This window comes from Petaurus breviceps, unplaced genomic scaffold, assembly GCF_028583685.1.
Source record: "Petaurus breviceps papuanus isolate PSGF00001 unplaced genomic scaffold, PetGlider_PUasm1.0 216, whole genome shotgun sequence".
In the NCBI taxonomy this organism is placed as follows: Eukaryota; Metazoa; Chordata; class Mammalia; order Diprotodontia; family Petauridae; genus Petaurus; species Petaurus breviceps.
The window spans coordinates 1,334,718-1,347,433 of NW_027185867.1; the positions used below are offsets into that span (position 1 = coordinate 1,334,718).

Here is a 12,716-nt window from a genome sequence, read left to right on the forward strand (position 1 = left end):
TTGGAATTCAGAGTGCGATCCAGCCTTTGCTCCTGGGGTGAGAAGCAGCTGAGGTGCCAGCATCTATGCAGCCACAGCCTTGTGGCTGCTTCAGAGCTCCTGGTCTGCAGATTGTACAGGGACCAAGCAACCAGTCTGAGGGGTAATTGCTCTTGATTTGACCTGCTTGGATCTGGATTGTTCTCCAGGGTGGAGGTCCTGGGGTGAGTGAACAGTCTGCCAGAGCATGTGGAGGCTTCAGAGAGGGAACCCAACTAAAACCTTCAGCGGTTGTGAAAATCTCAGCATTTGGGATAAGCTCCTGTTTCTGGTAGGAGAGTTCTACTGTGACAAAAGGCTCAAAAGTCAAGTAATTGAGTGGCATCATGAGCAAGCAAAGGAAGGAAAGCAAAAAGAGCAACTCAACTTTACACTCCTATTTTGGGGACAAAAAGGATCAAAGCATAGAACAGGAAGAAGACAGTGAAGTCAGAACTCCTGCACCAAAAGCTTCCAAGAAAATTATGAGATGGTTACAAGTCATAGAGGCCCTTAAGAAGGATTTTGAAAACCAAATAAGAGTAGTGGAGGAAAAATTGGAAAGAGAAATGAGAATGATGCAAGAAAATTATGAAATGAGAGTCAACAACCTGACTGAAGAAAATAACACCTTAAAAAAATATACTAATTCAGATGGCAAAAGAGGCTCAAAAAGTCCAGATGGAAAAAGAATCTCAAAAGCTCACTGAAGAGAATCATTCCTTCAGAATTAGACTGAAGCAAATGGAAGCTAGTGACTTTATGAGAAATGAAGATACTATTAAAGAGATCCAAACAAATGAAAAAATAGGAGGCAATGTGAAATATCTCATGGGAAAACCATTGACCTGGAAAATAGATCCAGGAGAAATAATTTAAAAATTATTGGACTACCTGAAAGCCATGATCAAAAAAAAAGAACCTAGAAATCATCCTTCAAGAAATTCTCAAGGAAAATTTCCCTGAAGTTTTAGAACCAGAGGGAAAAATAGAGGTTGAAACAGTCCACCCATCACCTCCTGAAAAAGATCCCCCAAAGAAAATTCTTAGGAATATTATAGCCAGGTTCTGGAGTTCCCAGATCAAGGAGAAAATATTACAAGCAGCTAGTAAGAAAAAATTTCAATATTGTAGAAACACAATCAGGATAACCCAGGATCTGGCAGCTTCTTCATTGAGGGATCAAAGGGCTTGGAATATGATATTCCAGAGATCAAAGGAGCTGGGATTAAAACCAAGAATCACCTACTCAGCAAAACTGAGTGTCATGTTTCAGGGGAAAATATGGTCATTCAGTGGAATAGAGGACTTTCAAGCATTCTTGATGAAAAAACCAGAGTTGAATAGAAAATTTGACATTCAGATATAAGAAGCAAGAGAAGCATGAGAAGGTAAACAGGGAAAAGAAATTATATGGAACTTATCAAAGTTGAACTACTTATATTCCTACATGGAAAAACAGTAATTGTAACTTAGGAAACTTTTCTCAGTATGAGAATAGTTGAAGGGAGTAGAAATGTATACATATGTGTATGTATATACATATATATGTATACATACATATATATGTCTATATAGAAGGGTATATGGGCATATGAGTACATATGTGAGTGTGTGTATATATGTCTAGAGGTATACATAGACAGAGGGCACAGGACCAATTGAATAGGAAGGGATGATACTTTAAAGGTGAAATTAAGAGGTGAGAAAGGAATATAATGAGAGGAGATGGGGAGAGACAGAATGGAGTAAACTATCTCATATAGAAGAGGCAAGGGAAATTGTTACAATGGAGGGGTAGAATAGGAAGGCAAAATGGAATGAGTCAATCTTATTCTCATTGAATTTGGCTTAGGGAAGGAATGACATACACACTAAATAGGGTATCTCACACTACAGGAGAGTAGAGGGGTAGGGAAAGAGAGGGGGAATAATGGAAGGGAGGCCAGGCTGGGGGAGGAGGGAAGTTGGAAGTACCCACTTTTGAAAAGGGACAGAATCAAAGTATAGAATAGAACAAGTGGGGGTGGGATAGGATGGAGGGAAATATAGTCAGTCTTTCAAATATATCCAGTATGGAAATGTTTTGCATAGCTACACACGTACAACCTATATTGAACTGCTTATCTTCCCATTACAGTCAGTGATGGGGGAGGAAGGGAAAGAACCTGGAATCCAACATTTTAAAATCAAATATTTAAATATCTACATATTATTATTATTATTTTACATGTAACTGGGAAATGAGATATACAGGCACTGGAGCATAGAGATCCACCATGCCATACTGGAAAATCAAAGGGGGGATGGGGTAAGATATGGGAGAGAGCAGATTCAGGGAGAGGATGTTCAGTGGGATCGCTGTTTTGGGTTGATGGGTAGTTAAAATTGGCGGGAAAATTTGTAACTCAAAATCTTGTGGAAATGAATGATATAAATTGAAAAATAAAAAAGAGAGCAAAAAAAGTGACATCTTGAATGAAAAAAAAATCTGCTGTCAACCTCAGTTTTCTTTGTAATTTACAGTATTGTTAAGAGACACAGGAAATTTGAATTGATAAAAAAGACAGTTATTTATGAGTCCTTTCTTCTATCATTGTTTTTGCTAGTAATTTCATGAGCATAAAAAGAATGGCATGAATAATCTGCAAAAGGGTGGACGGAACCAAACAGTGAGCAAAATTTAAGCGTGATTGACAGAAATGGATCAAAAACATATTATTTAAGGAAAAAATTGTAATTTTGTTTATGAAACCAAAATTGTAATCACAGGTATTTGGGAAGATTTTTGGAGATCTTAACCATACAGAGTAACCAAAGAAGTTATTACCTTCTCCTTTAGAATCAGGAATGGTAAATACATCCTCTTACATGTCCTTTCTGTTTATACGTTGTGTCAAAAAAGACATTGCAATTTTAACCTTTAATAGGCTTAATAAGTAAAGTTTAGGAAAACTGTGGCAAATTCGGACAACATACTCAAAAGGAGAGACATCACCTTGCTGACAAAGTTCAATATAGTCAAAGCTATGGTTTTCCAGTATTGATATATGACTGTGAGAGTTGGACTATAAGGAAAGCAACAGAATTGACACTTTCTAGTTGTGGTTTCTGTGAAGGCTTTTGAGAGTCCCTTGGACAGCAAGGAAGTTAAATCAGTCAATATTAAAGAAATTAATTTACTGGAAGGTTAAATACTGAAGCTGAAGCTTAAATAATTTGGCCATATGATGAAAAGATGGAACTCATTGGAAAAGATCCTGATATTAATAAAGATTGATGGAAAAAGGAAAAGAAGATGGCAGAGGATGAGATGGACAGATAGTGTCATGGAAATAATGAACTTGGACAGACTTTGAGAGACAGTGGAGGATAGAAAGGCCTGGAATTCTGTGGTCCATGGGGTCATGAAGAGTCAGAAATGACTGAAGAACAACAAAACTTTAATAGGTTAAAAGTGCAATACAATTTTTGGGATAAGGTATAGTAAATTATCCAAGGAAACAGACAGTTATTCAGAAAGTTTTACTAATTTCTTCTGGAAGGGGCTGCCTGCATCTAGCACATAAAAGAAGAGAAGGGAAATGCTTTTACTACTGGTATTAGATCTTTTCTCTTGGTCTTGAACTGCATGGTGGTGGAAAAGGAAAAGCAAAGCTGGTAGGGCCTTAACATAGTAGAACAGACTGGCTGTTAGGTTTGGGTGCTGAATTTAGAGGTATAGGACTTGAGATAGAATCCTTGTTCTGGCATTTACTACTTCTTAGACCTTTCAAGTCTCTGGGCTTGTTTCCTCATCTATTAAAAGAGAGCATTGGGTTAGATGACCTCTATGGGACCTTCCCAGTCTACAACTGGTTCCCATTACCCATACACCTTTTCCTGTGTCACTTTGGCTACACTTGTAATTCACTTCCTTAGGGAATTTTGTGGGTTGGGATCATGCTCCCATTCTCAAGGTCTGAGATGTGAACATCTAAACTTTTAGAAGTCATTGATCTGTTTAACAATGCCAGTGACAGCTACATTTTTTGCTATTTTCTAGACTGTCGGGAAATTAATATTGCACTATATTATTTAATAATCAATATTACTTTGTGATTCATCCTTTTCCTCATTTTGTCATACCCCGTTTCTGAAGAGCAGGCAGTTTTTCAAGGGCAAGATCAAGTAACATGATGATTTCTAGAACCCAAAGCTCAATATCCAACTTGGACTGTTCCCTTCTCAAGTGAGACCCTCATTTCTGTTTGCCCTGTAGGCAGAGAACCCGCCTGAATTAGGCCCTTCCCAAAGGACAAGTCTCCTGTTCTTGCTTCCTAACCAAAGTTAGGGGTAACTCGGTCTACAGCGGGGAGACCAAACCAGGGGGAACCTGATTGAGATGACTTTTGTTTTTATAGCCAAGACTGCCAAATTTAGCTGGGTCTCATAAAACAACTAGCATTCCTCAAGTGTCAGAGATGGGCAGCCTACTCCCCCAATGACAAAGTAATAGGGAGGAGTTGAGAACTCTTAACTCACCTCCTCATCAAAATGTCTACCAATTGGAATTGCCCTGCCTTTGCTAGGAGACATCCAAGTGATGGACTGTCAGACCAGTCAGAAGGAAGACACACTTATGTTTAAAAGGCCCTGTTGGCCCTCACTCTGGGTCTTAGATCATTAAAGGGCCAATGACCCAATTTATTGGTTAAAGCTAGCCTAACTAGTAAATTGATCTTGCCTCAAACTTTGTCTCTCAGAATTTCTATCAAGACATCCATCCTTCATTATAAGGTAGCACATTGTTGTTAATAAATGGTATTATGCTTGGAGAATTGCTCTGATTTATCCTTTTGTTAAATGTTATTCACATTATCTGTTTTCTCTTTTTCTAGAACTCTTTTCTAGAAACTCTTTTAGAGTTTGTGAGACCATGGCAGCCAGTGAAATGCATATACTCATATTTACACACACAAGACTGGGTTCAAATCCTTCCACTGACATTTACTAGTTGTGAGCCTCAGGCAACTCGAAGACTAAAATTTGTAGAGCGTTTGCAATGAAAGAGTTCTCAGACTGAAAAAAATCAAATGTCAAGGATATGTGATAACCCGTTTCACTCAGCCAAACTTACCAAACATCGGCACTGTTGGCAATTCTGCACCCAGGTATCTCCACTATTGTATAAGATTTCCCCATTCTGATGGAGACATTGACTGGTAACCCTGAGGTCACATTCTGGGCAGCAAAAGAGATCAACAGTGGGATTCTCACAGTCACAGACCATTCGACGACACATGACAAATCCATTCTGTCATAATAAGAGAAACAGTAGAGTTAGTAGAAACCTTTATGTTTCTCACTATGAAAAGTGCCACAAAAAAGGCCACTTGAGAGTTAATTTGGCAGTTAGTATTCTGCAATAACAAGGTTTACAACAAATTGAAGTTCCCTTATTTTACTTAAATATTTATTGTTATAATAATTTTTTCAAAGTTTCATATATGTAGCATTCATAGAAGTGACCAAAAGCAGAGAAACTGGGGCAGCTACGTGGTGCAGTGAGTAGAACACTGGCTCAGGAGTCAGGAGGACCTGAGTTCAAATTTGGCCTCAGACCCTCAACACTTAACACTTTATGCTGTTATAAAGTGTTGCCATGAATATTTTAGATTATATGGGTACTTTATTTTTGTGTTTGGCCTTTGTGGTGCATACATCTAGTAGTAGGATTTGTGGTCAAAAGGTTGGGTCCTTTTAGTATCTTTTCCCTCCCTCATAGTTCTGAATTACTGTCAGTAATGTGTGACCTTGGGAAAGTCACTTAACCCCAATTGCCCTGCCTTCCCCCCTCCAAAAAAAGAGATTACCCAAATATAAGGGTTTTAACACAATTTATAAGAATGACATTTTCCACTAGATAGGTGATAAAAGGATATGACCAGTTGTTTTAAAAAAAAAATTAACAGTCATGAAAGGTGGATCCAAATCACAGCTTTGAGGTTTCATTTAATCCTTAGCTAATTGACAAATAGGGGAATAGTCAATGATGACAAGATCACTAATCCACTGTTGCTGGAGATGCTTTGGAAAGAGAAGCACATTAATGCACATTGTCCAGAAATATTAATTGGCTTAACTCTTCCTGAAAGGAATTCAGAACTATGAGGGAGGGAAAAGATGCTAAAAGGACTCAATCTTTTGACCACAAATCCTACTGTTAGATGTATACACCAAAAATGCCAAACACAGAAATAAAGTACCCATATAATCTAAAATATTCGTGGCAACACTTTATAATAGCATAAAACTGGAAACAAGTTCATTAACTGAGTTCATTCAATTCAACAAACTTAATTCATTAACTGAGGAATGACCAAACAAACTAAAGTACATGAATATAAAGGAGTATTACTTAGTTGTTAGAAATGACAAACATGTTGGAAGTATGGAAAGTCTTGTATAGTCTTTTTTTTTTTTTCTCCAGAGGTGGGAAGGCAAGGCAAATGGAGTTGTGACTTGCCCAAAGTCACACAACTAGTTAAGTGTCAATTGTCTGAGGTTGGATTTGAACTCAAGTCTCCCTGACTCCAGGACTGGGGCTTTATTCACTGCACCACCTAGCTGCCCCAAGACTTATATAGTCTTAAAGAATGAGGAGTGAAGTAAGCAAAACCAACAAAATGATAAATATAATGTAGTGTATATCCACATAAATGGAAAAAAAAATCCAAACCTAATGTATTTAATAATTATAACAAAGCTTCGTCTCAGAGACAAATTGAGAAAATGTATATCCTTCCCTTAATTGTAGAAGCAAAATGTTGCATAAGCTGTGATTTCTCTCTCCTCTTTTCTCTTTGGTACAAGGAGTAGCTTGCTGGGTAGAGGAATGGAGGGATATACTCAGAAATAACTGTGGTGTAGAATATACAATTAAATATTTTTAAATTATAAAGATAATTTCTTTTTCACTAGTTCTGCACTGGCTTCATTTCTCTTTCTCTTCATAAATAATCATGCTCTGGAGGAGACATAAAAGTGATCAATTATTTTATCTATACCAACCTGACATGAGCACACAGAACACCGGTCATTATCTAACACCCAAATTTGCCCATTGTGTTTAACTTTTTCATTGTGAATGCAATCCCCTGTGCAGTTTTTTCCATGAGGACACCGGCAATCATAACCACCATCCAGGTTAAAGCAAATAGTATCATTGGCACAGCTGTGTCGCCCAGTACCACATTCATCAATATCTATGGATGAGGGGGAGAAAAAGAAGATACTTTTAATACATACTGCAACTAATATAAGAAATCTCCAAACCATAAAACATTCAGCTGTAAATTAATTTCTATTTTGTGGTTATGAATCTCATGTTAAGTTCTGATTTAAATAAGTAATGTCAATAATTTTGGTAGATTACAATTCACATTTCAGAGGACATCCTACCAGGCCTGACATGTAAAGTCATAAAATCTTGGATAACAAGTTAAATCTTTGGAATTTTTAGATTGTTTTTTTTTCTTAGCACAAGGAACATTGAGGCTGGGAAACACTTCTATTTTAGATGAAAATAGTTAGCCCTATTTATTATGGAAAGTTACTACTAAATGAAATTTTAAAATTGTTCAGATATTCTAGCTAATGCACTAGTCTCAGTACCAAACTATGTTTAAGTATATGATGGAATTTCCTTTTTTTCCTTTTTTTTGGGGGGGGGGGTAAAGATTCTTTTTTAACTTAAAAAAAGTTTAAAAAGCATTACTTTAATTTTGAGTTCTAAATTCTTTCCCCCCTCCAGCCAGCCTATCCTCTACCTGTAGAGAAGGTAGGCAATATGATATCCGTTATTCGTGTGAAGTCATATAAACATATTTCTGTATTAGCCATATTGCCAAAAAAAAGGCAAGAAAAATAAAGTGAAAAAAAGATACTTCAAACTGCAATGAGTTCATTAGTTCGCTCTTGGATTATTTTATTGAACAGAGTAACAAAGTTTTTCACAAATGATCTCATTACAATATTGCTATATACACTGTTCTATTGGTTTTGTTCACTTCACTTTGCATCAGTTCATATAAGTCTTTCCAGATTTTTCTGAAACCATCCCCTCATCATTTCTTATAGAACAATAGTATTCCATCACAATCATATACCACAACTTGTTGATGAGCATCCCCTCAATTTCCAATTCTTTGGCACCTTATAAAGAGCTGCTATAAATATTTTTGCATACATATATGTATATACACATATGCATACACACATATGTTAGGCCAAAGAGTATTCAGTTTTATAGCCCTTTGGGCATAGTTCCAAATTGTTGTGTAAAATGATTGGAGCAGTTCACAACTCCACTAACACTGCATTAATTTGCCCATTTTCCCACATTCCCTCCAGCATTTGTTGTTTTACTTTTTCTGTTATATTACTTAATCTGATAGGTGTGAGGTAGTCCCTCAGAGTTGTTTTAATTTTTCTTTCTCTAATAATGACATTGCAACAATACTCCTTAGGTGTAATATTAAATTTCATAGACAAAGTCCCTCCAAACCCCTTGATACATTATGTATCTTTCTCTTTCTTACATTTCTTACATTTACCTTCCATTTCTAGGTCTGCACTGAATTGAATTTGTCCTCCACTAATTGAATTTACCTCCGCTAGTCACTTGCATTTCATCACTGTTTTACTCTCACCTGTATAAGTAAACATCGGCAACTACTTTACCACACCCAACTGATCAATGATTCCATTTAGCCTTTAATTCTGTAACTTCTTTTTATTCTATATTGTGGATCTCTCTCTCTCATGCTATGCAGTGCAAATCACAAAACCATAGTATTTTCATACAAAAAATACTCAAAAATCCATCCTATAGGAGATATGTGATTAATTTTATTTAAGCATAGAATTTCAAAATTCATGAATTAAAAAAATTTAAGATGATAAACATATATTAAGATATGTTTTATGTATATTAGTGAGCAACTGTCTTAAGTTTAGTCTGTTGTGAGGAACAGAGGTATAATATCAAATATAGTCTTAGACAGTTACTAGCTTTAAGACCCTGGGCAAGTCAACTAACTTCTATGCCTCCAGTTTTTCAAACTATATAATGAGAATAATTGTAGCATCTACTTTCCCAGGGTTGTTGTAATGATAAAATTAGATAATATTTGTAAAGTGCTTTGAAAATATTATATAGTATATAATTCAATACAAATGCTATTGCTGCTGATTAGGATGACTCATAGTAGAAATAGAATAAGACAAAGAGCTGGAGGATCTGGTTTTAGTCCTATCTCTACCACTGGGAAACTGTATAACTATAGGCAAACTACCTTCATTTTTGGAAAAAATAAATAACAACAGCCCCCCCCCCCAATATCATTATCACTCCTTCCCAGAGATTTGTTTTGAATGTAAGATGATATAACTGATATAAAGCACTATGCAATCCAAAAGGGCTATAATAATATAACCTACTATTGTTAGTATTCCCACTGAGAGGAAAAAAAGAAAAAAATATTAAATTGCAATAGGAAAGCTCATTAGAAAGACCAGCTTTCTAGGAAATAGGGTTTGAGAGACAAGACCCCCCCCTCCTCCGTCACTTACTGTGTGACTGCAGACAAGTTGCTTAACCTCTCTGGGTCTTGGTTTCCTCATCAGTTACATGAGGGTGTTGGACTTGATGACCTCTAACATCCCTGCCAGCTCTAAATCTATGATCCTATGACATAAGAATCAAAGGTAGTTATAGATTCTTTTTTCTCTGAATGTTTTAAAAATAACGGAAATTTTCTTTAATGGTTTGAGCATAGCATTAATTAGAGGCTAGGACATAATCTAGATCAATGGTCCTCCAAGTAAGGGCTATGCATTCCAGTGTCTGTGAAAACATAAAGTGGTGGAGGGGGGAGAGTAAGAAAATAGGCCAGTGACCTTCCTGAAAACAGAATAGCCAGTTTCTAGTGGAGTGTGTGGTCTGCCAGTTCCTATTTCCCTTCCAACATCTTTCTAAGAGTTGGGAAGTAGTAGGTGGCAGGGAATGAGAAAAAGGCTCGGAAAGTTGAATGGCCGTGTTTGATGAAGATGGTGAAAGGTTCAGAGATAGGATTATATCCAAGGCCTGGACTAGGCATGGCAAAAGCCACAAGAGCAGTGATGGAGGTAGATAGAGCAGAGCTGAAGAGATTGAATCTGGGAAAGCATGGAGGCCAAGAAGGCAGAAAGATGTATGGGTGTGCTTCACATGAACAGTTAGCCATTAGGTGTAACTAGCTAAAAACAAAAGCATTTATTTGATAGCAAAGAAAATATGGTAGCTATAAAAAACTTCCCCATAAATCTGGGACACATTCTCCCAGAAATACACACAATATGCATGGGAAGACTGGGAACAAACTTAGGGTACAATGGTAGTGAAGTACCCACACAGGGAATACATGTGGGCAAAGAAACTCTTCTGATACTGCATCACAACACAATTACTTGCAACCGTGTCCTCTGTCTATGTATACTCCTTTTTACTGCACTAATAATGATTAACATTCTTAGGTGTTATATGTATCATCTTCCTGAATAGGGATATAAACAGTTTAACCTTATTAAATACTCGTCTTGTTTCTGAATGTTCAATTTTGTTTTCAACCCTGGTTTTCATGTGATGAAAGCTTGAAAGTCCTCTATTTCATTAAATATCCATTTATATATGGATTATAAATAACCATGACTAGATTATTCTTGGTTGTAATCCTAGCTCCTTTGTTTTCTGGAACATCATATTCCAAACCCTCTACTCCTTTGCAATGGTATTTTCTAAATCTTGTGGATCCCGACTGTGACTCCAGGATAATTTGAATTATTTCTTTCCAAATCTTTGAAATATCTTCTCCTTGACATAGTAGCTCTCAATTTTGACTATAGTGTTCCTGGGAGTTTTTATTTTAAGAGCTCTTTTAGGAGATAATTCGAGAATTCTTTCCATTTCTATTTTGCCCTCTGATTCTAAGACGTCTGGGTAGTTTTTCTTTATAGCTTGTTGAAATATTATGTCTCGGCACCTTTTTTGATCATGGCTTTGAAGCAGTCTAATAATTCTTAAATTATCTATCTTCCATCTATTTTCTGGATCAATTTTTTTTCTGACAAAATATTTCACATTTTCCCTATTTTTTCATTCTTTTGACTATGTTTTATGGTAACATTAGCTTCCACTTGCCCAACTCTAATTTTTAAGCAATTATTTTCTTCAACAAGATTTAGTACTTTTTTCATTTGGCCAATTTTAGATTTTCAGGAGGCATTTTCTTTAGTATTAATTGTGTGCCTCTTTTACCAAGATGTTAATTCTTTTCATAATTTTCTTATATTACTCTAATTTTTTCCCCACTTTTTCTTCTACCACTCTTATTTGATTTTTAAAATATTTTTTTTTCTCTTCACCTTTTTCTTTAACTCTCCTAGGAATTATTTTTGGGCTTCTGTCCAATCCACATTGTTCTTTGAAGCCATGCTTGCAGATGTTTTTGTCATTGTCTTCTTCAGAGTTTGTGTCTTGAGCCTCCCTGTCACCATAATAGCCTTTTATTTTTATTATTGTTTGCTCACTTTTCCAGCCTATTTTTTGATTTTGCATTTTATGTTAGAATTGGGGGGAGGTTTCCTCATCCCAAATTGGGGCTTGGAGATGGGGGTGGCATAGCATGGTCACTGTTCCAAGCTCTAGCCTTGTTGACAGTGCTGTTTTCAGTGCTAGCTCTGGGGGTCTATAGGTTTTTGGTGCTTCCAGAATTGTATGATCTAGGTAGAAGTGTGGTTATTGTTCTCCTGGTCTGAATTCTGGTCCTAACCTAGGAAGGTCCCCTTTTCCCTTGCAACCACAAGCATGTGTTCCTTTCTTCACCCTGAAATTGCTACCAGGAACTAAGGCTTCTGCTTCTCTCTGCTCTAGAACTTTGACCAGGGCTCTTACTCCTTTATGACCACAAACACTGGTCTCCTTTGGAATTGTGTCCCAGAACTGAATAGTGGGCAATGGAATTGCCAAGCAGTACTTGGTCCTGTACCCAGTACTAGCACAGGGGTCTCTTTTAATATCTTTCTTTTTTCCTTCTCATTTATTTTATTTTTTGAATAGCATTTTATTCCCCACCCTTCCCAGTTACATATCAAGAAAGTTTTTAGCATTCGTTTTCACAAGATTTTGAGTTCTACATTTTTCTCCCTCTCTCCCTCCCCTCTCTTCTTCTGAAAATGGTAGGCAGTTTGATATATTTTATGCATGTGCTATTATGCAAAAATATTTCCATATCAGTTGCAATTGTGAAAGTAGAAACAGAACAAAAGGAAAAAATGATAAAAATAAAGTAAATGAAAAAAAAATGTTTTGATCTGCCTTCAGAGTCCATTAGTTCTTTATCTGGACGTGAATTCCTTGTACTTGTCTTGGATTACCTTGTGACTGAGAAAAGCTGAGTCATTGAATGAGGCTGATAATCACACAATGTTACTGATACCATATACAATGTTTTCCTGGTCCTGCTCATTTCACTTTGCATCAGTTTGTTCAAGTCTTTTCAGGTTTTTCTGAAATCTGCTTGATCATCATTTCTTTTTCTTTTCTTTTCTTTTCTTTCCTCCCTCCCTCTCTTCTTTCTTTCTTTCTTTCTTTCTTTCTTTCTTTCTTTCTTTCTTTC

General features: G+C 36.4%; 2 protein-coding genes across 3 annotated transcripts in view; both read right to left on the bottom strand.

Annotated features, from left to right (window-relative positions):
• Positions 1-12,716, bottom strand: part of TWF1 (twinfilin actin binding protein 1) — a 372,084-nt gene that overhangs the window by 283,949 nt on the left and 75,419 nt on the right. The window lies entirely within an intron of this gene.
• NELL2 (neural EGFL like 2) overlaps positions 1-12,716 on the bottom strand; it is a 178,502-nt gene that overhangs the window by 4,079 nt on the left and 161,707 nt on the right. Inside the window, exons 17-18 of the mRNA XM_069094241.1 lie at positions 7,072-7,265; positions 5,138-5,314 (exon numbers count right to left, since the gene is read on the bottom strand). Coding sequence (XP_068950342.1) covers positions 5,138-5,314; positions 7,072-7,265 — 371 coding nt within the window. The remainder of the gene's footprint in view (positions 1-5,137; positions 5,315-7,071; positions 7,266-12,716) is intronic.